Source organism: Gnatocerus cornutus, chromosome 9 (assembly GCF_029298725.1).
Source record: "Gnatocerus cornutus isolate USDA-ARS CGAHR chromosome 9, icGnaCorn1.1, whole genome shotgun sequence".
NCBI lineage: Eukaryota > Metazoa > Arthropoda > Insecta > Coleoptera > Tenebrionidae > Gnatocerus > Gnatocerus cornutus.
In genome coordinates this window covers 13,619,126-13,646,857 of record NC_142241.1, presented here as the reverse complement: position 1 = coordinate 13,646,857, position 27,732 = coordinate 13,619,126, and the positions used below count along the sequence as shown (strand labels likewise).

Sequence of the window (27,732 nt, the reverse complement as noted above, 5' to 3'; positions counted from 1 at the left end):
AAGTTGCTTGTTTAATCCAACTAATTTAATAATTTTAAGCTTATGAAGCTCGAGATTTTTTTATTTCGTAGGCAATCATGAAATTACCGCTCAAAAATCACAGCAGAAACATTTAAATCTTTAAAAAAATGTCAGAGTACGTAGCGCCACCTAGCCGCGATTTGCTCAATCACACTAATGCTGTTTTACCGACTCTACCAAGCAATTTACAAGTTTAAACCACCGAAATTTTAAGAAATGTGGCCTTCATCTTTTGAACTTTAAAAATTTTTTAAAAAGTGTAAATTTTGCAGTTTTTGTTAAAGTTTAAGTGCTTTTAGAAGTAGGTGGCTGTTTTATCGGCAGTTACCGACCGTGCGGTGTCGCTCTTGTCATTCGTAAAACCTAAAAATCTAAATTCTAACTCAATTCGATCAACGCAATGCAAGACGATGATCTCCTGCAGATTATAATAAAACAGTTCTTGTGCCAAACTCCCTTAAAGACCATTGATTGGAACGTAAGTTACCTAACCTCAACTTCTGACATTCAATCGATTTTTTCAGAATTTCAGTGCTTTAACGTTGCGCGTGGAAGATCTTATTGATAAAACCGTGCGTTCGGGGCAGGTCCTCAAGTATCCTTTAAGCGTAAACTACCAGAAAGCGTTTCTTAAGACTTTATTGGAAAGGTTAGAAAAGCAGGATTCTGCGGTTCCAGATTGCGTGTATGAAGAATACGCACGTCTGGTGGCGCTACCAGAGACCGACAGTTTCAAACACTACTCGGGTCTCAAAGGGGGCAAAACCTTCGTTCTCAAAGAAAACATTAATATAATTTCAGAGGGAACCACAGGGCTCAGGACTTGGCAGGTAAGGGCTCCCGCGCCCCCTCGCCACTGTTATCTTAGAGTACTTTCAGGCATCTCTTGCCCTCTCTGAATGGATCCTAGCAAACCCGTCGTTCTTCACGTCTAAAAGAGTTCTAGAACTTGGCTCAGGGGTTGGTTTAACAGGGTTGGTTTTAACTCTGTGTAACCCCCAGAGTGTCCTACTAACGGACTGTCACCCTTCAGTGCTGACAGTGTTGAAAGACAACATTCTCTTGAACTTGAACTGTAGTGATAAAAACAACAAGAAGTGTCTTCTAGAGGCAAAAACAGAGTCTTGTGAAATTGGCTTGTGGAATTTGCCCTGGGAAGATGTTTGTCCAGAAGTCTGCAAGAAATTGGGTCAACTTGATGTAATTATTGCGGCAGATGTTGTGTATGACTGTAGCATATTTGGGCCTTTAATCAGCGCAGTGAGTTGCTTGTCCAGGTGCTGTGGAGCTAAGACTTTTATTTTGGGTTGCACTGAGAGAAATGAGGAGACTTTGGGGCAGTTTTTAAGTGTCTTAGGTAGTTAAGTCTCTTCATTTTTCCTTCATGTTCTCATGGATTAGTTTCAGAGAAGAAGTACAAAGTCAAAGAGGTAGAAGTTCCAGTACAGAGGAACTTTCTGTGGGCTGCAGAACCACCTGTTCGGATTATTAACGTTCAGGTGAGCAATAACCCCTAAAAATAACTTTGTTGCAAAGTAGTGGGGCTTTAATGTCTATTTAAATTCTGCCCTGACAGTATTTATGACTAATAACACGGTCGTAAACGGGCCTTAATGCATGTTTGGGGCAATAAACGTGAATGTTGCGTTAAACCCTCGCCCGATTCTCACAATCAAATGAAATTGTCATAATTAGCGTCCTCGATACTTTAATTGACTCTGGTGCCAGATGAAGAACTAGCCGTGGAGCTATTTATCGCGTTAACGGTCCCGCAATTTCAGTATGCAATGCTCTGCATCGGGAAGTGTCAATTTTAACGATCGTGTCCTGAAGAAATTGCACTCTGCATGCAGATATTAACGGTACGTTCTTGAAGCGCTTAGAATATTCAAGAGATTTACACCGCTTTAACCAGAATAATTAAATAATTACAAGAGTTTTTAGCACCGCTTCCGCGTTGGTTCGCACGAGACCTATACTGGTGCACTTTGCCCGGAGATAATTAAGACCGACCGGCGAAGAAAACTGAAATCCTGTTGTTTACATCATGTTCATGCGAGTTGAATGCACTATAACCACGTCATGTTTTACGAGACCTTTTCATCGTGCATGTTCTTCTCTTCGTCTCGTGTTTAATTAGCAGAGACCGCTGCCCCGAGCTGAGTTTTTACAAATTGCACCGACTGGAAATGTTAGTTTATAAGTCCAAATCATGATGTGGCTTCCGGTGCGGATGTAGGCAGCGTCTGGTCTATCATGCGTGAATTTTCCGCATGGTGACTCTGTCAAAAATCATCTAAGGTCACATCTAATGCTTTCTACCAACTTTCCCCGCCAATTTTACTCTCAAAAACTGCATCCAAAAAGTGGAGCACTAGGACGACAATGCGACACGCTTGGATTGACGGTTAAATAAAATTTAGTGACGCATTTAGCAGATTTTGCAACATCCTGAGAACGGCTTCCGTTGGTTAATTATTTCTATTAACTGTAATGTTCACCAGACTTGGAAATCGAGTGCTTTATTTCCGTTTTTGATTTTCTTCCATGTTTGGGCAACATTACTTTTAATGGTCATGTTCATTTCGTGATTTTACTTAAATGATTGACCTCCAAAACGTGGCAATTTGTTTTAACCTCGATGGTGTAAAGTGTCAACGAGCGCACTTAATTCAGGTCGTTTATTAAAGTAAGTTTCACAAGAAGTTTGGTTTTGGATCAGTTATTATGACGTGATTATTAATAATGATAAGTCAAAAGTAGGCGAGGTTACGCTTCGATACCGATCTTGTGATAATTGTGGAAAAAGTGAAGAATTATCTGCCAAGCAAAAAATGTTTTTTTTAATCTTTGGATTCCCTGAATATTTATTTCTCTTCTATACTTTCCAAATTAGTTGTTTTGAAATTTCGTTTTAGATTTTCAGTAAAGTCTCGATTTTAATTCTCTCTAGTTTCTCTTTATTATAATTGTTTTAAGACTCGATTCTGTTCAAATTTTCTGGATTTTTTTTAATTCTCTAGTTTTTCTGGATTTTTTTATATTACCATCGAATTCTTCGTCGATTCTTTTTGTCTTTTTTTAATTCACTTTTGATTCTTCCTGGTTTCTCTGTAGAGGATTTTTGGATTCTGTCTTGATTTTTACATTTTTTTATTATTTTTTTGGAGGTTTTTTTATCTTTTTTTTCATGAATTCTTCAAGATGTTAGAATATACTCCTCTTTTTTTTAGATTTTTAGATTTGCCCAAGATTCTTTAAGTTCACATGAAATTTGGGGAATTTTGACCCATTTATTAACTACCAAATTTCAAAATTCTGAGGCAAAAGACGCAGATTTTAGAAATTTTTATTTTTTCGGACGGACCAAAAAGTTTCAAAATTCAAAATAAAAATTTGTATCTTTGGTTGTGTTAGAGCCACGGCGATGAAATTTAGGGGGGTTGTTACTCTTGACTCCTTAATTGACTGCCAAATTTCAAAATTCTGGAGCAACAGACGCAGATTTTAGAAATTTTTATTTTGAGGACGGACCCAAAAGTTTCAAAATTCAAAATAAAAATTTGTATCTTTGCTTATGTTAGAGCCACAGCGATGAAATTTGGTGAGGTTGCTATTCTTGACCCTTTTATCAACTGTGCCAAATTTCAAAGTTCTGAGGCAACAGATGCAGACTTTAGAAATTTTTATTTGCAATTTGGTGAAAAAAATTTAAAGAAAATGCAGTAAACTCCCATGAGATTTTTTCAACCATTTATATAGGGAACTGATTTACATTTTCCAAGGAAACTCTAAAGTGACCTGTGGGATATTTCCCATGACCCGTTTGATGAATTGGATGTTTTAGATATTTTTAATTATTTAAATCCTCCAAGGTGATTTCGATCTCGTAATAATATTCTCGATGTGAATTACTAATTTGTGGAATAAAAATTGTACTTTCAATATCACTCGGTGGTCGCACAAAAACCGTCACCTTGGCAGTGCTGCGAAGTCTTTTTTTGTCTCCCCGATGAAAAACTTTTGTCGTGCGGTTTCCATGTACTTCTTTCATCTATAGAAACTCGGAAAAATTTCTCTCCATCTTCAACAGCGCTGTTAACAAAACCTCACCACGCTTCGATTAAAATTCTGCATATTGTTGGTTTAGTCCTTTTAATCCGACGCGGAAGTGAGACGTCGCCGTAAATCATGCATAAACAACGATTTAAAACTCCGTTCCAGATAGTCTATGGAAATTACCAGTGATTATATCTCGTGCTATTATGCAGCAAGAACACATTCGCGACGTTTCAGATCAATTACTCATCGATAAGAGAAGCACGTGTGAATCATATCGCTATAAATCCCCCGATGTTTTTTCGACGGATGTCCGAACAAAGAAGTTCAAGGCGGAGGTCACGATGATTTAATGCAATGTGTACGAGAGCTATCAGAAAGCGATAAATGCAATGGATACGCGGGTTCTGAATAATGCAAGATGTTGGATGGTCTAATTGAGCAGAAAACTGTTTGGTCAGCGGAGACATTACCAATTCGAAAATCGACACAATTTTCCACTCGACTTGACTGACATCATTAACGAGCTGTTTTTCATCACGTAAAGCAATTTGCAGCGATACAACGACAATGGAAACCAATTTCAGTTTTAGTCGGACTTAACTAAACAGAAGCGGTACAATTAACCTCAAAGTTACATTGGTAACTGGAGGGACGTGAGGTCAACACGAGAACAATTAGACCATTATAAGCACCTACGAGTTTGTCTTTAATTTCGTGTTTTTCACCCAATGGTAAAATGATTGCTTCCGCTATAAATCTTCGCCGAGTAATTACGATCGCACTGATTATTACCTGCATTGCCGAAGAAAATCTTCACTTATTTTAGCGGTGGTTGCACCAAACTCTCAATAATTCAATCAAACTTCGTCAAAACGAAGACGCTCCTTTAATTAAACTTTCCCACTCGTAATTAAATCGCTTTTAAACCAGTCGATCGTGCTTTAGACCCGATCGATTTAGCACATTGCATAAAAAACGGGTAACGGTAATCGTTCGTATGGAGCTTTGCTGCTGATTACAAGGAGGAAAAGCCGCGTTGAAATTGCCTCAGAAACTGGACCACATTGATTTTTTCCGGAGACAAAAAGTCGATCGGTATCGATGGGTCGTAATTGGTTTGTTATTGATTTAGTAGAGCGGAGACGGTTACATTTTTAATTATGTGACGTGACAAGAGATGGATGGCTTTCTTGGAGTTAGAAGGCTCAAAACCGGAGAGAATTGATTAGGACGCGCGGAGGAAATGGAAGACCTTTCTTGCTAAATTAACAATTATGTAAGAATGGAAGTTCGGTGGTTAATGGGTGAGGTTGGTGTAATTGGCATGGTGAACAGCGGGAGAAAATTAACTTAATTACACGGGGAAATGGTTTTTTTGGTTTTTGTGAAGGTCGTGAGTTTTTCTTTTTTTTTGTATTTCGTTTCTTTTTGGAATTGACTAGTACACTTTTGGACCCAAATTCTAAATAAAAATTTGTATCTTTGGTTGTGTTGGAACCACAGCGATGAAATTTGGGAAGGTTGCTACGCTTGACCACTTGTTTAACTGTACTAAAATTCAAAATTCTTAAGCCAAAGACGCAGATTTTAAAAAATTTTATTTATAAGACGGACCAAAAAGCTTTAATATTCTATAAAAAAATTATCTTTAGTTGTGATAGACCTACAGCTATGAAATTTGGGGGGGGTTGCTATTCTTGACCCCTTTATTCACTGTGCCAAATTTCAAAATTCTAAGGCAAAAGACGCAGATTTTAGAAATTTTTATTTTTATGACGAACTCAAAAGTTTCAAATTGTAAAATAAAAATTTGTATTTTTGATTGTTAGAGGCACAGCGATGAAATTTAGGGAGGTAGCTATTTTTGACCCAATTATTAACTGTGCCAAATTTGAAAATTCTGGAGCAACATACGTAGATTTTAGAAATTTTTATTTTTCGGACAGACCAAAAAATTTTAAAATTCAAAATAAAAATTTGTATCTTTGTTGTGCTAGAGCCACATCGATGAAATTTGGGGAGGTTGCTATTCTTAGCCCATTTATTAACTGTGCCAAATTTCAAAATTCTGAGGCAAAAGACGCAGATTGTAGAATTTTTATTTTTAGGTCGGCCCAAAAAGTTTCGAAATTCATAATAAAAATTTGTAGGTTTGGTTATGTTAAAGCCACAGCGATGAAATTTGGGGAGGTTGCTATTCTGGACCCTTTTATTACAAATTTCAAAATTCTGACCCAATCGACGCAGATTTTAGAAATTTTTATTTTTAGGACGAACCAAAAAGTTTCAAAATTCTTTAAAAAAAAATTGTTCTTTTGGTTGTTTCAGTGCTACCGATGAAATTTGGGGAGGTTTCTATTCTTGACCTAATTATTAACCATGCCAAATTTCAAAATTCTGAGATAAAAGACGCAGATTTTTTAAAATTTTTGTTTTTAGATCGGACCTAAAAGTTTCAAAATTCAAAATAAAAATTTGTATTTTTGGTTATGTTAAAGCCACAGTGATGAAATTTGGGGAGGTTGCTATTCTTGACCCTTTTATTAATTGTGCCAAATTTTAAAATTCTGAGGCAATAGACGCATTTTTAGAAATTTTTATTTTTAGGACAAACCAAAAAGTTTCAAAATTCTTCAAAAAAAAATTCTTCTTTTGGTTGTTTCAGTGCTACGGCGATGAAATTTGGGGAGGTTTCTATTCTTGACCTAATTATTAACCATGCCAAATTTCAAAATGCGCAAGACGCAGATTTTTTAAAATTTTTGTTTTTAGATCGGACCTAAAAGTTTCAAAATTCAAAATAAAAATTTGTATTTTTGGTGATGTTAAAGCCACAGTGATGAAATTTGGGGAGGTTGCTATTCTTGACCCTTTTATTAATTGTGCCAAATTTTAAAATTCTGAGGCAATAGACGCATTTTTAGAAATTTTTATTTTTAGGACGAACCAAAAAGTTTCAAAATTCTTTAAAAAAATTGTTCTTTTGGTTGTGTCAGTGCTACGGCGATGAAATTTGGGGAAGTTGTTATTCTTGGCCCATTTATTAGCTGTGCTGAATTTCAAAATTCTGAAGCAACAAACGCAGATTCTAAAAATTTTTGTCCCAATCAAAAACATCAAAATTTGGAAAGACAGCCTCTAAATTTGCCAAGTTTTTTTAAATTGGAAACGTTATCCAAACTTGATAAAACAATATCAAATTAATTGTTTATTACTGTACCTAAACCATAAACGGGCAAGAATAAAGTAATAAAACAACAAAATGATTATAAAGAAACATAAAGAAAGGGCTAGAGAGGAGATAAAGATGAAGTTTTCCTCTGTTTTGATACCAGAAGGGTGTGTTTGATTGTTTGTTATCAAGAATAAGCGCCCTTTGAAGTCGTTGAAGTCATCCAAGCCTACCGTTATCGGGTCATCAACTAGTGTATAAGGCTTTTGCAGCAATTTTAGTAATTCCTAGATAAGAAATGTCGTTCGTTTTATTATCAGTAAAATCAGTGCCCGTCATTTCCATTAGTAATTAAAGTTGATGATTGACTCCAAATAAACAAACGTTGAGTCATGAAATAATCTCTCATTTTATTGCACATAACTGCACAACTGAATGTTGTCAAAACTGTAGTTTTCTTTGGAAGCGGTTCTTGTATCTCCATCAACATAATAAGGTAAACACAAGCGCGTTCGTCTCGCAAGAATGAAAACCTAGACTTAACCAATTAAAAATACAAAAACCGGTTGAGAAACGTAATAAAGTGGACAACCCTCAGAATAATTCACATGATGAACAGTATCCAGTCGGGGTCGGCCACCATCTTGAATTTATTACGTCCGTCTGAGGGGCTATTCTTCTGACAGAAAGGCGCCGCCGATTCGGCCCATCAACAAGATAAATCGAGTTTTTGTCCGTTTTTTTACCGCCCTGTGTTTATGTTAAACATTAAAAGTGTCGATGAAAAAAGAACGCTTTCCTTTTTCGATACCATTTTCCCACAGTTCCTTTTCGCATGTTGCGTGTGATATTGTTCGTCGGAAGCCTCTTTATTTTTGTGTCTGGCGCCGGTAACGAGAAAAATTGAAGAGTGCTTTAGCCCGAGGCTCTTCGCTTCCTTCGCCCCATTGTGATGGTTCTCACTTGCTAGACCGCACAAGATGGTCCCATGGTATGGGTGATATTTCGGTGAGATTGAGTCGTAATTGCGGGGTCGAGGATACGATGGGAAGGTGGATAAAAAACACACACGGGATTAAAATTGTCCCTGGGACCGGCAGTTTTGTTTTCTCGTTAACACCAATTACCATGGTCATCATTAAACTAGTTAATGAGGTTAGATTAAAACAAATATTAACGCAGGAACATGTGACTCTTAGAACAGATGGAACTAGAAAGTTCACTTTTGCAGCTCAGTTTTCAAAAATGCCTTTTCTATATAAACGAAGAATGACGTTCACGGTCAATCTCCTCCGGAGCAAAGAACAGCGGGTGGTCTTCGGGTTAATATTATCCCACAGGAAAGTCTCGATACATAAAGTACAGTTTTTTTATCTTGTGGGAAACTTACAGAAAAATGAAAATCCACTTTTAACCACAGATTGTGGTGTCCTAAAGTAATTGGCGTAATTAGACTTTCAAGATTAATTGCTTTCGCAGAAGTAACGTTTTAAGAGCACACTTCTACACAATGTACGATAAATTTACATTCCATTGAGCAATCCGCCTTTTTATGTAACGCTGTAAATTATTGAGCAAACTTTTTAACCAAGTTGGCTAACAAACTTCCCAAGTGTTGATTTACACTTTTACTACATTTTTCCATATTTCAAGTGTTTATTAGTGTGCGTCGACTTTCTACGCAAATTTCCATATTTTCCGACGTACCATCCCGCGCCGATTAATTATGTAAATAGTGTGAAAAGTCGCGTTTTCCTCCCGTCTCGAAATTTGTCAGCCACAGGTCCCAACACGTCTGTTTTTCCTCCTTCCGATGAATGCAGCTGTTCACTCGCATGAATACAAGTTTCAGTCCTGTTTGTCGGACGGTTTTTATTCCGACTACCTGCACCGTGTAGCCACTATACAGGGTCCGGCAACACTTGTGTCCACCCCCAAAATCGCCTTTAATTTTAAAGACAAAATTTTGAAAATTTGCATACGCTCACAGTTGACGAAGCTCTAGAAGCTGACAAAAAAAATTTGTTTTTTACCACGGTTTGTTTGGCGTCGCGACGCCCAAGAAGTATAATTTTACGCGATTTTTGAGTTTTTGCAAAAATATTCGCGAATTCAAATTTTTTTCGACATAACTGTAACACAAATATTTCAGTTTTTGTTTTAAATCAAATACAAATTGTGTTTAAAAATTGAGAAAAAAACGCTGCTTTATCAAGTTAGTTTTCAAAATTATGACGGCGCAGTGGCAAACTACGTTTACACCAAAATTTCACAAGTCACTTCATTCACTTTTATAAAGGTTAATTTTGATTAACACTGGCATGTTGCACTTTATGAACACCAGAAATCGTTAATTAACTTAGACAAAGTGACAATTTCACCAAGTAAGACTTTTGTTACAATCTAAAGCGAGCCAAAAGATAGATGTCATTTGTGACACAAGATGTTGACAGATGGGTGTAAACGTAGTTAGCAGTTTTGACATAATGAAATTGGAAACTAACTTGATAAAACAGCATTTTTTTCTCAAATTTTGAAGACAATTTGCATTGAATTTAAAATAACAACTGAGATATTTTAAACATATTTGTATTGAAAAAAAAATAAATTAGGGGTTGATATCACAAACCCTCACAATTACCTAAAAATTACATTGTTAAGGCGTCGCGACGCCAAAACTATCAGTGATAAAAAACAAATTTTTGCGTCAGCTTCTAGAGTTTTGTTAACTGTGAGCGTATGCAAATTTTGAAAATTTTATCTTTAAAATTAAAGATGATTTTGGGGGTGGACACAAGTGTTGCCGGACCCTGTATGTGCCAGTTTTATGACTCCGCTCCGTCAGTCGTCGTTTCGGTCTTGGAGAGTGCGAGTCGCGGGTCTACTCATAAAACTACACGTGCTTTTGTTACTGATTAGTGCCACATTTGGATTACTTACTTGAAATTGGTAAGTCATGACATTTCAAGGAAAAAGTCATGTTTGATTGTTTACTATGCAAATTTGTCGATTCGACGTGCTACCGATATGTATTTGTGTCATGAATCAGGGTCGCCAAACAGTTGATTATCAAAACAATGAGTGAAAAGAACGAAAGCAGGCGACAAATGTCACCTGAAGATGCGGTGGGAATTGCGTATGCAAAGTTGACTGTCTTTGTTGAGGGTAATTACAGTGCCAAGTTTTTTCCACGTGAGTCATTGCAGGTGTTCGCAGGAAATAACGAAAAGCTCGACTTTTTCAAGGAGGTGAGCTTTTGGGCTTCTTGTTTTCAGGCCTTTTATCGCCAGGACGCACTCAGGTTACACTCATTTTATCAGTTTGTGGTGAAAACCGTTTTACTTTTTACCGCTTCCCCAGACAACGTTTTATTGTTTAGTCGAGAATAGTTTACGCACACAAAGCCGAAAGAGGCGATTACGCCCGCACGCGGAAATTCTTTCGGCCAAAGGTGCGTACAACGTTTTATCCACAACGTATTGTTTTACGGCCGGCTCAGCTATTTTTTCTATCTTTACAGCCCCTGGGTAAGACGTAAAGTGGTAATTTAAATATCGTTTGATAAAGTTAAAGTATTCACAGGGCAAAAATTGAGGAAATTGTGAAAAAAACATTTTGTCTTGGCATTTAGTTTACTCAATCTCTCATTATATGTAAAAAAAATTATCTGCTTGCATGTCAAACGTTATTAAGATGGCTAATTTGAGTACCATAATGGACATCATTATGACCAAGGACCATAATCCGGCTATAGAATACTTAAAAATACAGAAAAGAAGCATTGTCCTCTTAAAAGTGGCATACACTTGACTTCCCCTGATTTCCTCGCTGATTTTCTGTTGATTCGTCCAACTTCCCCTGATTTCTTTGTGATTTTGGCCAACTTCCCCCTGATATCCTTTTGATTTCGTCTAATTTCCCCTGATTTTCTTGTGATTTCGTCAAACTTCCCCTGATTTACCAGTTGATTTCCTTGTGATTTCGTCCAACTTCCCCTGATTTTCTTGTAATTTCGTCAAACTTCACCCTGATTTACTAGTTGATTTCCTTGTGATTTTGTTTAACTTCCCCTGATTTCCTTGTGATTTCGGCTAACTTCTCCTGATTTTCTTGTGATTTCGTCGAATTTCTCATGATTTACTAGCTGGTTTCGTGTAATTTCTACTGATTTCGTACAACTTCTCCTGATTTTCCTGTTATTTCGTCCAACTTCTCCTGATTTTCTTGTGATTTCGTCCAACTTCTCCTGATTTATTCGTGATTTCGTCTAATTTCCCCTGATTTTCTTGTGATTTCGTCAAACTTACCCTAATTTACCAGTTGATTTCCTTGTGATTTCGTCCAACTTCCCCTGATTTTCTTGTAATTTCGTCAAACTTCACCCTGATTTACTAGTTGATTTCCTTGTGATTTTGTTTAACTTGCCCTGATTTCCTTGTGATTTCGGCTAACTTCTCCTGATTTTCTTGTGATTTCGTCGAATTTCTCATGATTTACTAGCTGGTTTCGTGTAATTCCTACTGATTTCGTACAACTTCTCCTGATTTTCCTGCTATTTCGTCCAACTTCTCCTGATTTTCTTGTGATTTCGTCCAACTTCTCCTGATTTTCTTGTGATTTCGTCCAACTTCTCCTGATTTCATCGTGATTTCGTATAACTTTCCCTGCTTTCCCCTTGACTTCAACTAACTTCTCCTGATTTATTCGTGATTTCGTCTAATTTCCTCTGTTTTGTTGTGACTTCGTCAAACCTCCCCTGATTTACTAGTTAATTACATTGTGATTTATTTTCTTGTGATTTCGTCTCACTTCTCCGGATTTCCTAGTAATCTCCTCTGATTTCCCCTATTAATTGCCCCTGATGTTCTAATGATTTCCCTCGATTTTCTAGTAATTTTCTTTTGATTTTCCCGATTGCCTCACGATTTCCCTTGATTTCCTGAAATGGATACGCCCAGGGAGGGTTATTCCCTCGGGACTAAAGTTTAAGGAAGCAGACAAAATTTTGTACACAATTCGGATCGTTAACTCATCATAGTGCAGTCAAGTTAGTAAATAAAAAAGCATTTTATAACGCCATGAAGATGAGTGGTGATTAATGAAAAAGAAATTTCTTTGAAGAAGAATTTCCAAGGAAGAAACACGTTGTGGAGAAAAATCAAATTTGCCTCGCCTTAATGAGCGCTTAATGTAAATTTCTCGTTGCAAAACCGAAGCGCAATTTCCTTTCCGAGCCAAAACTTTTCGAAAATAGAATTCCAACTGCTCCATCTACGGCCAAGCCTCCTATTAATCCCAAGAAAGTACAATCAAGATCTCACTTAATTACATGTCGCACAAATGTCAATGATAAAAATCCATAAACAGAGAAAACCCGACTTTCACTTTTGTGCTCCAATTAGTCGGATTCACAAAAGCCTTTTTCATCCAATTCCTACATGTCAATTCACCTCGAAGGCTATTATTAGAGACTAACTTTCAATGGACTAAATTAAGCGTAGATAAATTAAGGAAACAGATGTAAACACGACGCTTCGATGCAGAAACAACAGCAACACACCCGATTAAAAGAGAAAATGCACCGTATCTCGGCCAATGGTCTTAGGTGTGTCTAATCTGAAACAAAAACCGATTTTCTCGTCAATTAAAAAGACATTGGCAAACTAGTACAGGCTTGGATGTGTCATTGCTTCAAGGACGACGAATCGTGAGACACTCCGTTTTCCCAAAAACAACAAAAGAATTTTGCTTGAATTATTCATGCTGCATCGAAATTTGGGGGAAATAAAGAGCCGGAAGGTCTAACAAATTACGACCGGTCATGTGAACTACGCTAAGATCGGGAAGATAAACTATTATTACTTTACATGTACAGTTGTACAGTAATTGCGGCAACGGTAATACGACGTGTGACAGTTTTTTCACAGCAATCTGGAAATCTCACTTCGAGCTTTCTCTTATGAAATTAAACGCTTTTTTCTGGGGAAAATGTTACATAAAATCATTGTGCGTTGTTAAAACGTCGTGTTTTCTAAGTGAGAGAAATCACGTGAAGTAGAAAAGTACAAACTTGGACTTGAAGTTTGAATCGCTTTTTGAGTTGCGTTTTCTCGATTTCTCATGTCAATTTACTGTTTTCTGTCTCGGTGCTCAAGAGCCTCATTAAAGCATTGTTTTTCAATTGTTTCCGCTGTTAAGTGACAGTTTTGACAATTATTTTTAAAATCACGAAAATTGAAATTTTTAGTCAGATTCAACGGTTGGAATTTGAGAAATCGGCGCGAATATGCGTGAAATCCAACAAAATTGGATAAATAAATTGGCGGCCAAACGATTGCGTATTTACAATTATTGTCAAAGTGACATACTTTTACGGCCGTTTATGTCACTTTTATGCACTTGGGTCTAGTTTCGTAATTGAAATGACAATTAAAATGTCAACTTTATATAGCTATTGTAGAAAATTCTTATTTTAGTATACGCACCCAAAATTAGTTATTTTACGAAGTCATGTAAGTCCCTAAAATGAGTCTCTTTCGGACTAAATTCCACTATTTTTAGAAGCTTTAACTGAAAAATGTTTGTCACACGTATCTACAATGTTTTTGCGGCCGCAAACAGAAACGATTAGTCCGCAAAAACGTGTTTTATGTACTTGCCATGCCACATAGAAACCATCAGATTGTTTAAAATAAACTAAAAAACAATTAGTTGTCATGACAACTTTTTGGGATTGAGTCCGAAAAAGACTGATTTCAGGCACTTAAAGCAGTCTGTAAAATAGCTCTTTGTTGGTCTTAATAGCTAAAAAGTCTAAAATTGAATTCAGAATTTCCTCACATCAAATGCATCAAAATGACAAACTGATTCATTTTATGGTAATAACAGTAATAAAAAGTTCCATGAATGGCATTCAACGCATTTGACGCCAATTTTGCAATTTCCATTTTGATTCGTTTCTTGTCAATCATTACAGCGTCATTCTGTTGTTCCCCATAAAACGCTTTAATGTTTATAGTAATTTCTTAATTTAAAGACTTTCTCCAACCTTAAATAAACTGTTTTTTGTGCCTACTTCAAAACCTTCTAATTTGTCTCTATGATTTCAAAATTCGGTCAGTAGCAATTTCGCCAATAATTGCGTGAATTCCCTCGGCACAATCGCCCATTCTAACAATTTTTCAACGTCGGTTCCATTCCAACTAGGATGAAATATTATCCAAAACAACATAGCGTGATAAGTAGAAGGTGACTGTTTCGCTGGCAGGTAATATACACCTTGATACACGATTTCGCAACAAAGAATTAAGAAAAAAGGCGATTATTTAACTAGCTTCGAGCAAGAAATCTTGAACAAAGCGACGCTTTTCCCGAATGTAACGTAACGGTAACTTCACAAGTTACGTGCTACACATTTTAATTCCTGCGTCTACGCAATTACGCACCCATACCCATAGAACACGTGTTCAGAAAAAAAAATACAAACAGGTGCGGCTTTAGCATATCCTGGCTTGCATCATCAGTATTTGTTGGCTTCTTCAAGGTTTTCTTATAATTGTGTCTATAGGTGAAGAAAATGATAGGATCCAATTTCGGCGTTCACCGTTAGACACCGCCGTGACCAGCTCACGCTTCAGCGTCTTCAGAAAGTCAACAGCTGATGGCGACCATCGACTTTCCTTGCCTTTATCTGTGTCATATGTTGAAAAATTACAGACAGTAATTTGCCGATTTTTTACGCGAAATTAGATCCCGTGCAGGCAATCCGTTCGGATTTTATTGGCACGTCATAACTCATAACAGACAAGGCGTAGATTGTTGTTTCTAGAACTGATTAACGTTAATTTGATGGTCGATCGCCGGCAGAATGTGAGCTTTTATGCTGGAGGGTCTAGTTTTTCCATGAAAACACGTGGCACCTTCACCTTCTAAGCACTTTTATGACAATGAAGGCTCCGAATCTGCGCGCAATTGTGGAAACTGTTTTCCTTATTTAGTGTTGTTTCAATGCTCAATGTCGACCACACAGGGATTTGTGCAGGCTGAAAAATAAAAAACACGGAAGTTGCTAGTTTAATTACAATCAGGACAGTTAACACCAAACGAAATTAGCTCATTCGTTCTTAGATTTTCCAAAAATTTCATGACTAAAACTATGGCAAAGTTCACAAATAACTGAGTTATGGCCGTTTGAATTTTTAAGTTGTCGCCAGAGGGCCAAATTTTTGAAGATTCGATTACATTTTTTCTCAATATTTCGAAAACTACGACAAATCGAAAAAAAGTGTTTTCGCCATCGTTTTTCTCGTGATTTTCCAAAAGTCGAAAATTTGATTTTTTCGAAAAAGATTAAAGTTCAAATGTAAATAACTGCCTTCACATATCAAAATGGTTAAAAGTAGCAACCCGAATTCCAATTCTGCGCCATTAAAAATAGAGATATCCGATCGAAAATCAATGTTTAGTTAGAGAAACTTCGCCAAAACGGGTCACTTTTTGCCGGCTTACGTAAACAGTCTGTCTCCCTTCCAAAATCGGCTAATTTCTGGCGATGATTCGTGTAAATGACGACCTTCCTTCAACTCAATAATTCCTCATTGACTCTAATAAGCTATAATAAACTTGTAAATAGTAAGGCCGCGTTCAGATCTAATCATTTAAACCCATAGAATAATCCCAGAAAATGTCACTGGGTCGCACACCCATCTCCATCTCACGTATGTACGAAATCGTGCCGAGATGTAACTGAGTGAATTTTTTTCTTGCAGCTCGAAGGCCACGATGAGTGAACGCAAAGGCACCAAAGGTCTGGAGTTGTGGTGTCGTCGCATGACCGAAGGCTATCCCGGAGTCAACGTAGTGAACATGACGACATCCTGGAGGGACGGTCTGGCATTCTGCGCCATCATCCATCATTTTCGACCGGATTTGATGTAAGAAAGTGCAATGGTGCCGCTATCGCCCAATTAACGATTTCTAAACTCACTGTTACTTTAATCGATCGAGCACCGTTCACTTAATTGTGACTTTTCCGAGCTCGATGCGCTCGCTTTTCGGTTTGACCTGGACGAGGCGCTGACCTCGCATTGTGCAGTAGACAGGTCTTTGCCATAAATGGACGATTTCCGGGCTTTGGATGACCTTTTTGCGCTAAATTCGACTGATTTAAAGCTTGACGACATTTTATTCTTGTTCGTTTAATTAACAGCTCGTAAAGGCGGAATTCAAATCAGTTCGTGGGAAATGATGGGCATTAAACTTCCCGGAAAGGTCATAAATACGGAGGGTAATGAAAAACTTGTTGGTTTGACAGCTAAATAGTTATTTTATGATTTTTACGGGTTTTATGACGGTCATACAGGTACATGGACGAATGATGGACGATTCGCTGTCAAGTACGCCTTATTTGCCTGATTTAAAACCATTTGACTTCAGCTGCTTACGAAGACGAATACTCCTTTTGTCATTTGCGATTGTTCTCGGGCAATAATGGCGCAGTGGCTCGCAAACGGATTAACAGTTCGGAATTCCATTTTTCGTTTTCGGTGCGTTAAAAGCCTCATTAAAACACGGTTCGTGAGTCGGACTCCTGTCAATTGCTGTTCAAAACTACAACGTTGATTGACACTCCAAAGGACTTCGCAAAAAAGACTTACAACTGACTTTCTTTGATTTCCTTGTGATTTCGTCTAAATTCCCCTGATTTCCTTGTTATTTTGTTAAAATTTCCCGAATTTCATTGTGATTTTGTCCAACTTCTCGTTGTTTCCTTGTGATTTCCTAAAACCACCCTTGATTTCCTTATGATTTCGTTTCACCTCTTCATATTTCCTTGTGATTTCGTCTAAATTCCCCTGACGTTTTTGTTGTGTTTTTTTCGTCCAACTTCTTTTTTTTGGCTTGTGATTTCGTAAAACTTCCCCTGATCTCATTATAATTTCATCTCACCTCTCTTTATTTGTTGTGATTTCGTCTAAATTCTCCTGATTTCCTTGTTATTTCGTTCAACTCCCCCTTGATTTTCTTGTGATTTCGTTAAAATTTCCCTAATTTCATTGTGATTTTGTCCAAACTCTCCTAATTTTTTTGTGGTTTCGTCTAAATTCTCTTGATTTCCTTGTGATTTTGTCCAACTTCTCGTTGTTTCCTTGTGATTTCCTAAAACCACCCTTGATTTCCTTATGATTACGTCTCACCTCTTCTTATTTCCTTGTGATTTCGTCTAAATTCCCCTGACGATTTTTTTGTGTTTTTTTCTCCAACTTCTGCTTTTTGCTTTGCGATTCCGTAAAACTTTCCCTGATCTCATTGTAATTTCATCTCACCTCTCTTTATTTGTTGTAATTTCGTCTAAATTCTCCTGATTTCCTTGTTATCGTTCAACTTCCCGTTATTTTTGTGTGATTTCGTAAAACTTCCCCTGATTTCATTGTGATTTTGTCCAAACTCTCCTTATTTTTTTGTGAATTCGTCAAAATTTCCCTGATTTCCTTGTGATTTTGTTCAAGTTCCTCTTGTTTCCTTGTAATTTCCTAAAACTTTCTCTGATTCCCCTATGATTTCGTCTCACCTCTCCTTATTTCTTTGTGATTTCGTCTAAATTCCCCTGATTTCCTTGTGACTTTTTTCGTCCAACTTTCCCTTTTTTCCTTGAGATTTAGTAAAACTTCTCCTTATCTCAATGTAATTTCGTCTCACCTCTCCATATTTTTTTGTGATTTTGTCTAAATTCCCCTGATTTCCTGGTTATTTCGTTCAACTCCCCCCTGATTTCCTTGTGATTTTAGTAATTTTGTAAAACTTCCCCTGATTTCCTTATAATTTCGTCCAACTTCCTCTTATTTCCTTGTGTTTTCGTAAAACTTTTTCTGATTTGATTATAATTTCGTCCAACCTCTTCTTATTTCCTTGTGATTTCGTCTAAATTCTCCTGATTTCCTTGCGGTTTTATCTAACTTCCCCTGATTTTCTAGGATTTCCTAACGATTTCCCCTGATATCCTAAGACTAATTAATACACCGATTTCCCAGGGAGGTTAGCCCCCCGTTGACACTTGAATGACGTTTGACCAACTTCAGAAAAATGTCCCTAAACACGCGTTTTTGCAAGGCCTCTTCAAATTTTTAGAAAACAGAATTTGCGACGGATGGGTTATTCTGTAACGACCGGAAAGACCTGAAATTTGATAGTCTAGTTTCTTGTGTTTTTCACGCTCAGTGAACTAGAGACCTTCAGAGCGGTAGAAATGAAGAAAATTCGTTTTTTTTCTAACAAATTTCATTTGATGCACGAAGATGCAGGTCAGCTTAGCTCAATTTGCATATAAAGTCGTCACGAAGCTTGTACGAAATATGCAAAGTGGGGTCTTTAGCTCCGAACCTAATTTCCAGCCGAAAGGGTGTGCACGGCTGGTAACCTTGACCCTCCAGATTTCATCGGTTTGGAAAGTCAAGAGTTTAAATCCAAAAATTATGTAAATGACGAGATTTATCGCTCTGGAAAAGTCGGACTTTCACGTGTAATTTCTTTTTCCAGTGAATTCTCGAAATTGAATAAAGACGACATTTACTTCAACAATGAACTGGCCTTCAGGACAGCAGAGCGTCATCTCGGCATTCCGGCGCTCTTGGAGCCGGAAGACATGGTGGATTTCCCCGTGCCAGACAGACTTTCCATCCTCACTTATCTGTCGCAGTTCTACCAGACTTTCGTCGTCACTCAGGGTGAGTTAAGGAGCGTTTTGCAATTTTACATCAACGACCGCAGCGTTACGTGACCATCTTGGAAAGTGTGTCGATGCACATAACATAAATTGTCGGTTTGTGCCGATAAATCGTTTTTATGTTTAAAACAATGAGTCTTGCGAAATCGATTATGAAACTGAGATTCGTGACAGGTCAAAGGGCGACGGCTGTCGGTTGTTGTTAATTGCAGAAGTTGTTGCGAATTGGCACGAAATTCAAAAAGTCTATGCCAAACTTCTGATATTGATATTTCGCTTATTTTTTAGAGTAAACTTGCGTTATTACATCATTTTACGTAGAATTTTTCGCAGATTCCAAAACTGGGATTGAAATTCAGATCCGACAACAAATAACTGAGTTTAAAAACAGTTTTTAGTCAGTGTCTCATTCAACGCTGACCCGTGTTTTCGCCCGAAACTCAAAAACACTAAGTGGCCTCTCATCTTCTCATTAGCGCCGACCCCAGAAATCTTTTTTCGCATCATTTATAATCCTCGCATTGTGGCCATGATGGATCGCTGATTAATGATTAAAATTAGTAAGAATGACGTCCAGCAATTTGAAGATTGCATCGACCTAACTTCGCGCTGTTTAATTACAAGATTCCTATCGAAATTCGAAATGGCTGACCGAGCAATTTTAACGAAAGTTCCCATGTGTACTTGTCCATCAATCTAGTTTTGACTGATCTCGATAACGGAGAAAGTGGAGGATCGTAAATTCGACGCGAGACACTTTCCCTCTCGTCGGAAGTGGAGCAACTTATCAAATTTCGTTTTTCAGGTAAATCCCCGACCCGGATACCTTCGAAGCGGCCGTCGAGCCCCCCGGAGCACCCCATCGTGTCCCCGACGTCTTCCAGTCCGCCCACAAAGGTACCCTTTCATTTCCACCCTCACCACGTTCATTGTTTTATTTTTTGTGCAATGTATCGTCTTTTTGTTTGCTTCGTACATGATCACCAATCGGAGCTTGCAGAGATTCTCTTTGTAGATAAAAAGAACGCCTTGTGTTGGATTGGGTTTCAGAAGGTCGCTTGCACGTTCTCACATTATATGGGAATAATTTTTTTCTTGCATGAGCTAACATTCTCTTCACTTTGATTTTTTACTTGCGAATGATTCGTCGTCGGCGCGACATTGACATTGAGGATCGCCGATTACGATTCATCCGTGGTGAATGGCACCTACTTCTTCACTTCTTCTACCTTTCACGTCTTTATTGTTGTAATAAACAGTGTGGGTTAAGGTATTTAAATAAAGCACCAGAGTATTATTGAAGGTCGACAGTTCAAGTTGTGCAGATACACTGTTTATACATTTGCCTTTTTATGCAACGAGCATGGCAGAATGCACTGAGTGGATGCGTAATGTTGCCCAGTATTTGGACTGCGGAAGAGAAATTAGATTGTTGCATTTTTTACGTAAGTTCAACAACACAATAAAAGGCGATGGGGAAAAGTAGTCGATCGTAATCCAATTAAGGAGCAAATATTTCGACAGCTGTTGTTGATATCAGTTTTATTTAAATCAGATATTTATTAGGGATTACGTAAAAATTATAACAGCTTGGTTTTAGACGGTGGCGGAGGTAATTGGACGAATAATGAAGGCAAAAAAAAGTGAAATGTTTGTCGATTCAAATCGATTAGAGGGAATTTATTGCGGAAAATTTGCAAATTTTAGTTCTTTGATCATTTGCCAGTCAATAAATGAGCCAAAATGTCGCCGTACCGACTTTATAAATGTCAATTTGACGACCAAAAATGTTTGCTGTCGACTGTAAAAATTAATAACTTCAATAGTCTAATTCGAAGTGATTAATTAATTAATTAAATTAAATTAAATTAAAATTGTGACAAATTGTCGATCAATGATAAACTGTGAGTGAAATTTTAGCTCTCTAATATCTAAAAATTCTAAAATTTGAGTCTCATTTTGTGAATTTCCAAGTAGAAAGTCCAATCAAAGCAATAAATTTCATACAAAATTTGGACTTTTCAGGGGCTTCCAATATAACGGGTGATCAGGATAATTTGTAATTAAGAAGCCTATGAATTTTGCTGGGCATGTCGTATTATTGATTCATCCTCGGCTGTCAAAGTGACAGTTCTAAATTAAAAAATGGCGAAGTTGTAACATATGAAATTGTGTTAGAGGAAGAAATTAGGAATTATTTTTACATTTATTGCAAAAATTTTTTTTTGATTTTGAACTGTCAGTTTGACATTTATTAGTATGATCCAATACACGACATGCCGAGCCGAATTTGCTTCGCGTCAGAGATATCAATAAAAGTTATTAAGAAAAGTTGCACAGTGTCGCAGTATCACAAATTTAAATCCAAAATTCACATTTCAAACTTTCTCAAAATTATCTTGTCTTTGTTGTTTAAAAAATTTATGATTTGGCGCAGACAGTCAGTAAGTCGAAAATAGTGATCTATAAATTTCTTTATCCTAGCATCAAAATTACCAAAATTACCTATCTGAAAGAAAAATATTCAAAATTTTTGACTCGTTTTTAAGATGAAAATTTCAAATATTCGTCCCTGTTGCTCAAAAAATTTAAGATTTAGCACAGACAGTCAATAAGTAGAAAATAGTAACTTCTCCAAATTTCATTGTCGTAGCCTCAAAAGAACTAAAATTACAGGTCCGAATGAAATCAATTGGAAATTTTTGGCTCGTCTTGAAAATGAAAATTTCTAAAATACGTCCCTGTTGCTTAAAAAATTTAAGAATTGACACAGACAGTCAATAAGTCTAAACTAGTAATCCGTCCAAATTTCATTATAGTAGCATCAAAATTACCAAAATTGCAGGTCCGAATGGAAAATATTGGACATTTTTGGCTCGTCTTAAAAATGAAAATTTCTAAAATCCGTCCCTGTTGCTGAAAAAATTTAAAATTTAGCACAGACAGTCAATAAGTCGAAAATAATAATCTTACCAAATTTCATTCTCGTAGCATCAAAATTACCAAAATTACAGGTCCGAATGGAAAATATTGCTAATTTTTGGCTCGTCTTGAAAATGAAAATTTCTAAAACCCGTCCCTGTTGCTCAAAAAATTTAAGATTTGGCACAAACAATCAATAAGTCAAAAATAGTAATCTCTCCAAATTTCATTGTCGTAGAATCAAAAGTACTAAAATTACAGGTCCGAATGGAAAATATTCAAAATTTTCAAAATTTCTTGATACTTAATTTTTCTAGCCCAATAAAAACTACTCGTACTGAAACATTTTTACCTTGCATTTAGCTGTTTTAACTGTCACAACTTAAATTTATATTTGGCGCCTCCAATTTTTCCCCACGTCACCTCAAAAAATTGAAGGCGCGAAATTTAATATTTCGATTCTTTTGATCCGGCTCAAATTATCTCGAAATATCAAACAGCTATCAGTGTCATTGTCCCAAGGTCGTGGCTCTAATAAATAAAACAGCTGAAGTCACCCAACTATCGGGAATTTGTTTTTTGCCGAAATGTGCAAAATTTTTTGCGGCACGACTATCATAAATCGTCAAATTTATCTCCAAAAAAGGAGTTTCTCCAACTAGAAAACGTATTAATTACCATAAATTTAATTAATAAATATGAATTTATACCTGCGAAAACGTGTTAGATTTAAATGTGTAGTTTAGAAATGTATGTTATTAACCTCTGCGGTTCGTTAACAATAAAATTCGTCTTGTGTGATATAACCGTCTATTTATTCAGCACTTTCTTCGTCGCCATGGGAAAGGCGCCGCCTCTTCCTGTGATAATCCGATGACGTAATAATTAAGTTAGTAGAAGCGAGCATTGCACAAAAAATAATTTCATCCGTGCTTTATTTAACCCACACTGTTTATTTCCATAGGAAGAGAGCTTGGACATAATGGGCCAGTACAAGCCTGAAATCTTTTGCTGAAGGTAACGTCCGATCCGCTTGTCGCCTTCCATTTCCGTTTTCATTATCATTAAACCGCAGTTTGTGTTTTAGGTCGCATTAAACAGCGCGAGTCGAGTCCGTCGCGACCCTTGCGCTAAATGCAATCTTCCCGTTTTCATCGCGGAACGTCTTAACGTAGGAAAACTCCTCTATCATCGAACGTGTTTCCGCTGCGCACGTTGCGACAGCCAGCTCACACTAGCAAACTATTACAAGACTGAAGGTGACGAATACTGCTGCGAAACGTGCCCGGACGAAGAGAAAACCATCGTTCCCTCAGTCCTCAGTCGCTCGGTGAGCGACGAAGAAAAATCCGCAACTTTGAAGGACGAAAGTCGATTGGAAAGTTTTGAACACACGCGACAGTTTTCCAAAGCGCGGTCGTTCTTCCTTGGGCTTAACAGTGAGGAAGAACCGCCGGACTTGCCGAAGACGAAGCCGCCAGAGATTACGGAAGTGTTCGATGATAGTGGTTTGGACAAAAAGACTGTACAGAGTAGTATTAGCGGCGACGAGCCTGTAGCAAACGAGTCTGTTACCAAAGAGACTGTAGAAAACCGCGTTTCTTTGGTTCAAGCGCGAATGCGGTTGTTCGAAGAAACGCGCGACAATAACCAAGTGCCTTTAGATAGTAGAAACGATTCCAGTAGGTGTAGTTTCACAGACGAAGACACTGAAGAAGCGAACGAAGACGACAACAAAGGAGACAGTGCCATTGCGGTCATCGAAATCTCCGACGATTCCATTCCGATCATCGAGATCTCGGACGACACACCTCCAATTGAAGAAGTTAAACCAGAAGTGGAGACACCCGAAGAAGAGTCTGCTAAAGTCGAAGAGTACCCGGAAGACCTGGATCCTTTCCGCGACGACGAGCCCTCTCTCAACCCCTTCGACGACGAAGATGAGGAAACCAACCCGTTCGAATCGCCTCCGGTACCCCGGAAAAGAATCGAGCCCGCCGTCGAAGACAAAGAACTCTCTCCTCTTTATATCCAACGCGTCAGCGTCAACCCCTTCGAGGAACCTCCCCAACCAAGCAGAAGAAAAGTTAAGGCCGAACGTGTTACATTGAACCCGTTCTGGAGCGACGACGAAGAAAACGAAGAAAAGCCAGTGCCTAAACCGCGCCTGTCAAAGTGAGTCATTGTCCTGTTTAACATTCATGACCGATGGTCAACTAGCTTCATTTCTTCGAATGGACGCGCATTGTGTAATGCTTAAATATCGTGTTGTTAGGACTCCGGAGGCCAAACCCAGAGAATCCGGGTTGAGTTTGAGTTCTCTCAGTTCGGGGGCGAGTTCCACCACCGGCCAGACGCTGAAGAAGAAGAAACCGGCGCCGAAACCTCCGACGGAGAGTGGAGCGAGTTCTCTTACCTCCAGCCCCAGCCAAAGTGTTGTAAGTACCGATTCCACCCCCTCTAAGTTAGACTAAGAACGTATTTCTAGACACACTCCCCCCGATCCACCCCCAAAGTCCGCAAATCGAAAAAAGCGCCTCTGCCCCCAACATCAACCCCTATAAACGGCGGCGGTTCCTTCGACATCGAAGCCAGTAGTCTCCACGACGATTTCGAACAAGACAAGATCTTAAAAGACGAGCAGAACCGAAACCGCCAAAGCCAAAATATCCAAAGTGAGTACAATCAATTTAAGTTTTGATAACGGCCAAATGTGGCGGTGCAGGTCCAAGCTCCAGCGAAGCATCAGTAAGTTTGGGGGCCCCTGATAAGAGCACCTACGGGAAATGGAAGAGGAAGAAAGGACAAGCACCGGAAAGACCGATACCGCAGCGCAGAATGATAAAGTCGCTGCCCATGGCCGACATACGAACAGAACTAGAACTGATCGAGGTGCAACAACAAGGGTTGGAGAAACAAGGGGTGCGACTAGAGAGGATGATTCGAGACAAATGTGAAGGGCCGGGGGTTAATCAAGGTTTGTCCTCAACTGCCGTTGATTCTCTCACAACTCTTTTTCTTTTAGACGAGTCGTTAGGTCCGGAGGTTGAAGACATGATCCTCCAGTTGTTCGAGTTGGTCAATGAAAAGAACGCTTTGTTTAGAAACCAGGCGACACTCATGTACCTGCGGAGGCAACACAAGTTGGAGGAGGAACACGCGGATATTGAGTACCAAATCCGCTGCCTCATGCTCCAGCCAGAAGCCAACAAGACCGACCTCGACAAAGCAAGAGAAGAAGAACTGATCAATCGTCTCGTTGAAGTTGTGGAACGAAGAAACGAAATTATTGAATGTCTAGAAATGGACAGACTTAGAGAGGCTGAGGAGGACGACGGCATTAATAGTCAACTTAATCTTTACAATTTGAAGAAAGAAGAAGAACAGAGTGCGACGAAGGCGTCGAAAAAAGAAAAGAAGAAACAGAAGAAAGAAAAAAAGAAAAAGGGGAAGATCGACGCGGATAAGGACATTGATGAGTCGGAGAGTGCGACGTCTCCGGTCAAAGAGAAGAAGAAGACCAAGTTTTACTTGTTTTGAGTACTTAGGACTGTGATGAGGCAAGCTGCGCTTGTTATCGTACTTCGTTTGTGTCATTTTGTGATTTTTTTATATTTTATTTCACGAGTAAATTGAAGGTCTCATTAAAGTTATTTTGAGTAGAAATTAGTCTCGATTTGTTGAGTTGTCATCTGAGCGGAACTACCAACATTAAATGAAAAAACAAGCCTCCTAGAAACCTTTTTCCCATCATGCAAGGAAAGTTGATTTGAAAGAAATAGAAAAAATACGTTTATTAAAAAAATAAAAAAAACAAAAAAATACAAAACGATAATTAGTAATAATTAGTGGTAATTAGCATTCCTGATTACAAAAGTTGTCTTGAATAACGCGCACAGCGTAAGTAGTAATATCATCATCCTGCAGGAACCCTCTTAAAAAGTCCCAATACTGTTGCAGTAATAAATTATAATGTAGGAATTTCTGATGGTCCTGTCTGTATTTAAATTGATTGACCAATGCCTTGTCAAAATTGTTTTTTAAATGGCTTTTGACCACCTCAGCAACATTTGGTTTGAGTTTCATGGACAACAAGCCATACAATTCCACGTCAGCTTGCTTCACATGCTTTTGCAACCTCTTTACTTCCTTTTTCGCTAGTTTTTTAACAAGATGATAGCCCTCATAGTCAAATAACATTCTCATTTTCTCTTGTTGTATAAGAATATCATAGAAAACGCTCCCATGTGTCTTTTCAATTTTGTGTATTACTTCAGCCTCATAAGCGTTTTGTGAAGTTGCTTTGTAAGAAGTAGAAGTAAAACTCTCTCTCAAGAAATCGTAGACTGAAATATCGTCGTCCTCTGATCCCGCGACTGAATATTTATTGAACACTTCGTCCCAACGTGATTGTCTGCGATCAGCCATCCGTTTTAACGCCTCCATGACGTCACCTGGGACAAAGGGTAAATTGCGAGAAATTGAAAAATTGTATTTACCTTCGACAGGTCCTTCGGCCATCGTTCAGCAAAACCAGCGGCAATCTAACCTCAGAGTGAAAAAAACCGTCGTCTTCGTTTGAAATCCTAATGGAATCTGTAAAGTATGCAACCTTCCACTCTGGATGATCAACAGACCGTGGCGGTTCATTTAAATATCATGGAACATGTTGTTTCCATACAGTATTTAATTATTTTTTGATATTGTAATTGGGTTGTAACTTCTTAAAATGTATTGATCAGGGAATGGGAAAAGTTTAATTTCAGCGAGAATTTAATTCACTATAGATTGGACCAATCAGAGACTTTAATTTTTTTCGAGTAAATCAATGGCAACAAATTTTTTCTGAAAATTCCAGGAGCGAAATTTTCAGTGAGAATTCAACTCACCATAATTTTGACCAATTAGACATAATTTATTTTTTTAAGTTAGTCAATCACAGCAAACTTTCACGAGGAAATCTCACGCAATCTGTCAATTCCTTGTCAGTTTGTTGAATTTTTATTTGTTGTAGCATCAAAATTACGAAAATTACAGATCCGAATGGAGAATATTCAAAAATTTTGACTCGTCTTGAAAACGAAAATTTATAAAATTTGTCCCTGTTGCTCAAAAAATTTAAGATTTAGCACAGACAGTCAATAGGTTTAAAATAGTAATCTTCCCAAATTTCGTTGTCCTAGCATTAAAACTAAATAAATTACATGGCTGAATGAAAAATATTCTAAATTTTTGGCTGACCTTGAAAATGAAAATTTCTAAAATCCGTCCCTGTTCCTCAAAAAATTTAAGATTTGACACAGGCAATTAATAAGTCGAAGATAGTAATCTCTCTAAATTTCGTAGTTCTACCATCAAAACTACCAACATTATATGTATGAATGGAAAATATTCAAAATTTTTAACTCGTCTTAAAGACGAAAATTTCTAAAATTTGTCCCTGTTGCTCAAATAATTTAAGATTTAGCCCAGACAGTCAATAGGTTTAAAATAGTAATCTCCCTAAATTTCGTTGTCCTAGCATTAAAACTAAAAAAATTACATGGCTGAATGAAAAATATTCTAAATTTTTGACTGACCTTGAAAATGAAAATTTCTAAAATCCGTCCCTGTTCCTCAAAAAATTTAAAATTTGACACAGACAATTAATAAGTCGAAGATAGTAATCTCTCTAAATTTTGTAGTTCTACCATCAAAACTACCAACATTATACAGGGTGTCCCAGAACTTGCGCCCCAGAGAGAAAGGGCTTATGGAGGCAACAATTCTGAACAAAAAATTTTGGAACCATAATTATTTAACTCAAAAAATAACCGAGATAAGACAAAAAAAC

The 27,732-nt window shown here is 37.7% G+C and overlaps 3 protein-coding genes across 4 annotated transcripts; 2 read left to right on the top strand and 1 right to left on the bottom strand.

Annotated features, from left to right (window-relative positions):
* Positions 1 to 325: 325 nt before the first annotated feature.
* Positions 326 to 16,112, top strand: LOC148169003 (protein-lysine N-methyltransferase EEF2KMT). 2 transcript variants are annotated; one of them, XM_088045168.1, is made up of 5 exons: positions 326 to 499; positions 546 to 851; positions 901 to 1,378; positions 1,429 to 1,520; positions 16,024 to 16,112. In XM_088045168.1, the coding sequence occupies exons 1-5, from the start codon at positions 422 to 424 to the stop codon at positions 16,042 to 16,044; spliced, it is 975 nt and encodes a 324-aa protein (XP_087901294.1). In that variant the 5' UTR covers positions 326 to 421; the 3' UTR covers positions 16,045 to 16,112. The 2 variants fall into 2 exon arrangements, with proteins under 2 accessions (XP_087901294.1, XP_087901293.1); XM_088045167.1 differs by having other exon boundaries at positions 1,423 to 1,520.
* MICAL-like (protein) lies at positions 16,037 to 25,565 on the top strand. The gene is made up of 8 exons (XM_088045166.1): positions 16,037 to 16,188; positions 18,791 to 18,978; positions 19,783 to 19,874; positions 22,987 to 24,074; positions 24,175 to 24,337; positions 24,388 to 24,574; positions 24,625 to 24,876; positions 24,925 to 25,565. The coding sequence occupies exons 1-8, from the start codon at positions 16,037 to 16,039 to the stop codon at positions 25,437 to 25,439; spliced, it is 2,637 nt and encodes an 878-aa protein (XP_087901292.1). The 3' UTR covers positions 25,440 to 25,565.
* A 109-nt stretch (positions 25,566 to 25,674) lies between these two features.
* Positions 25,675 to 26,533, bottom strand: LOC148169001 (uncharacterized). Its single transcript, XM_088045909.1, has 2 exons — positions 26,399 to 26,533; positions 25,675 to 26,353 (listed from the first exon to the last, which is right to left on the bottom strand). The coding sequence occupies exons 1-2, from the start codon at positions 26,418 to 26,420 to the stop codon at positions 25,755 to 25,757; spliced, it is 621 nt and encodes a 206-aa protein (XP_087902035.1). The 5' UTR covers positions 26,421 to 26,533; the 3' UTR covers positions 25,675 to 25,754.
* Between the last annotated feature and the right edge of the window lie 1,199 nt (positions 26,534 to 27,732).

Bases quoted from the DNA above. Each gene is read 5' to 3' on its own strand.
- LOC148169003 (XM_088045167.1), top strand. From the start codon at position 422: ATGCAAGACGATGATCTCCTGCAGATTATAATAAAACAGTTCTTGTGC. The intron at 852-900 runs GTAAGGGCTCCC...GAGTACTTTCAG, and splicing joins CAGGGCTCAGGACTTGGCAG to GCATCTCTTGCCCTCTCTGA. The intron at 1,521-16,023 runs GTGAGCAATAAC...TTTTTCTTGCAG, and splicing joins TTCGGATTATTAACGTTCAG to CTCGAAGGCCACGATGAGTG.
- MICAL-like (XM_088045166.1), top strand. From the start codon at position 16,037: ATGAGTGAACGCAAAGGCACCAAAGGTCTGGAGTTGTGGTGTCGTCGC. The intron at 18,979-19,782 runs GTGAGTTAAGGA...TTCGTTTTTCAG, and splicing joins GACTTTCGTCGTCACTCAGG to GTAAATCCCCGACCCGGATA. The intron at 24,575-24,624 runs GTGAGTACAATC...GTGGCGGTGCAG, and splicing joins CCAAAGCCAAAATATCCAAA to GTCCAAGCTCCAGCGAAGCA.
- LOC148169001 (XM_088045909.1), bottom strand. From the start codon at position 26,420: ATGGCCGAAGGACCTGTCGAAG. The intron at 26,354-26,398 runs GTAAATACAATT...CCTTTGTCCCAG, and splicing joins GGCCGAAGGACCTGTCGAAG to GTGACGTCATGGAGGCGTTA.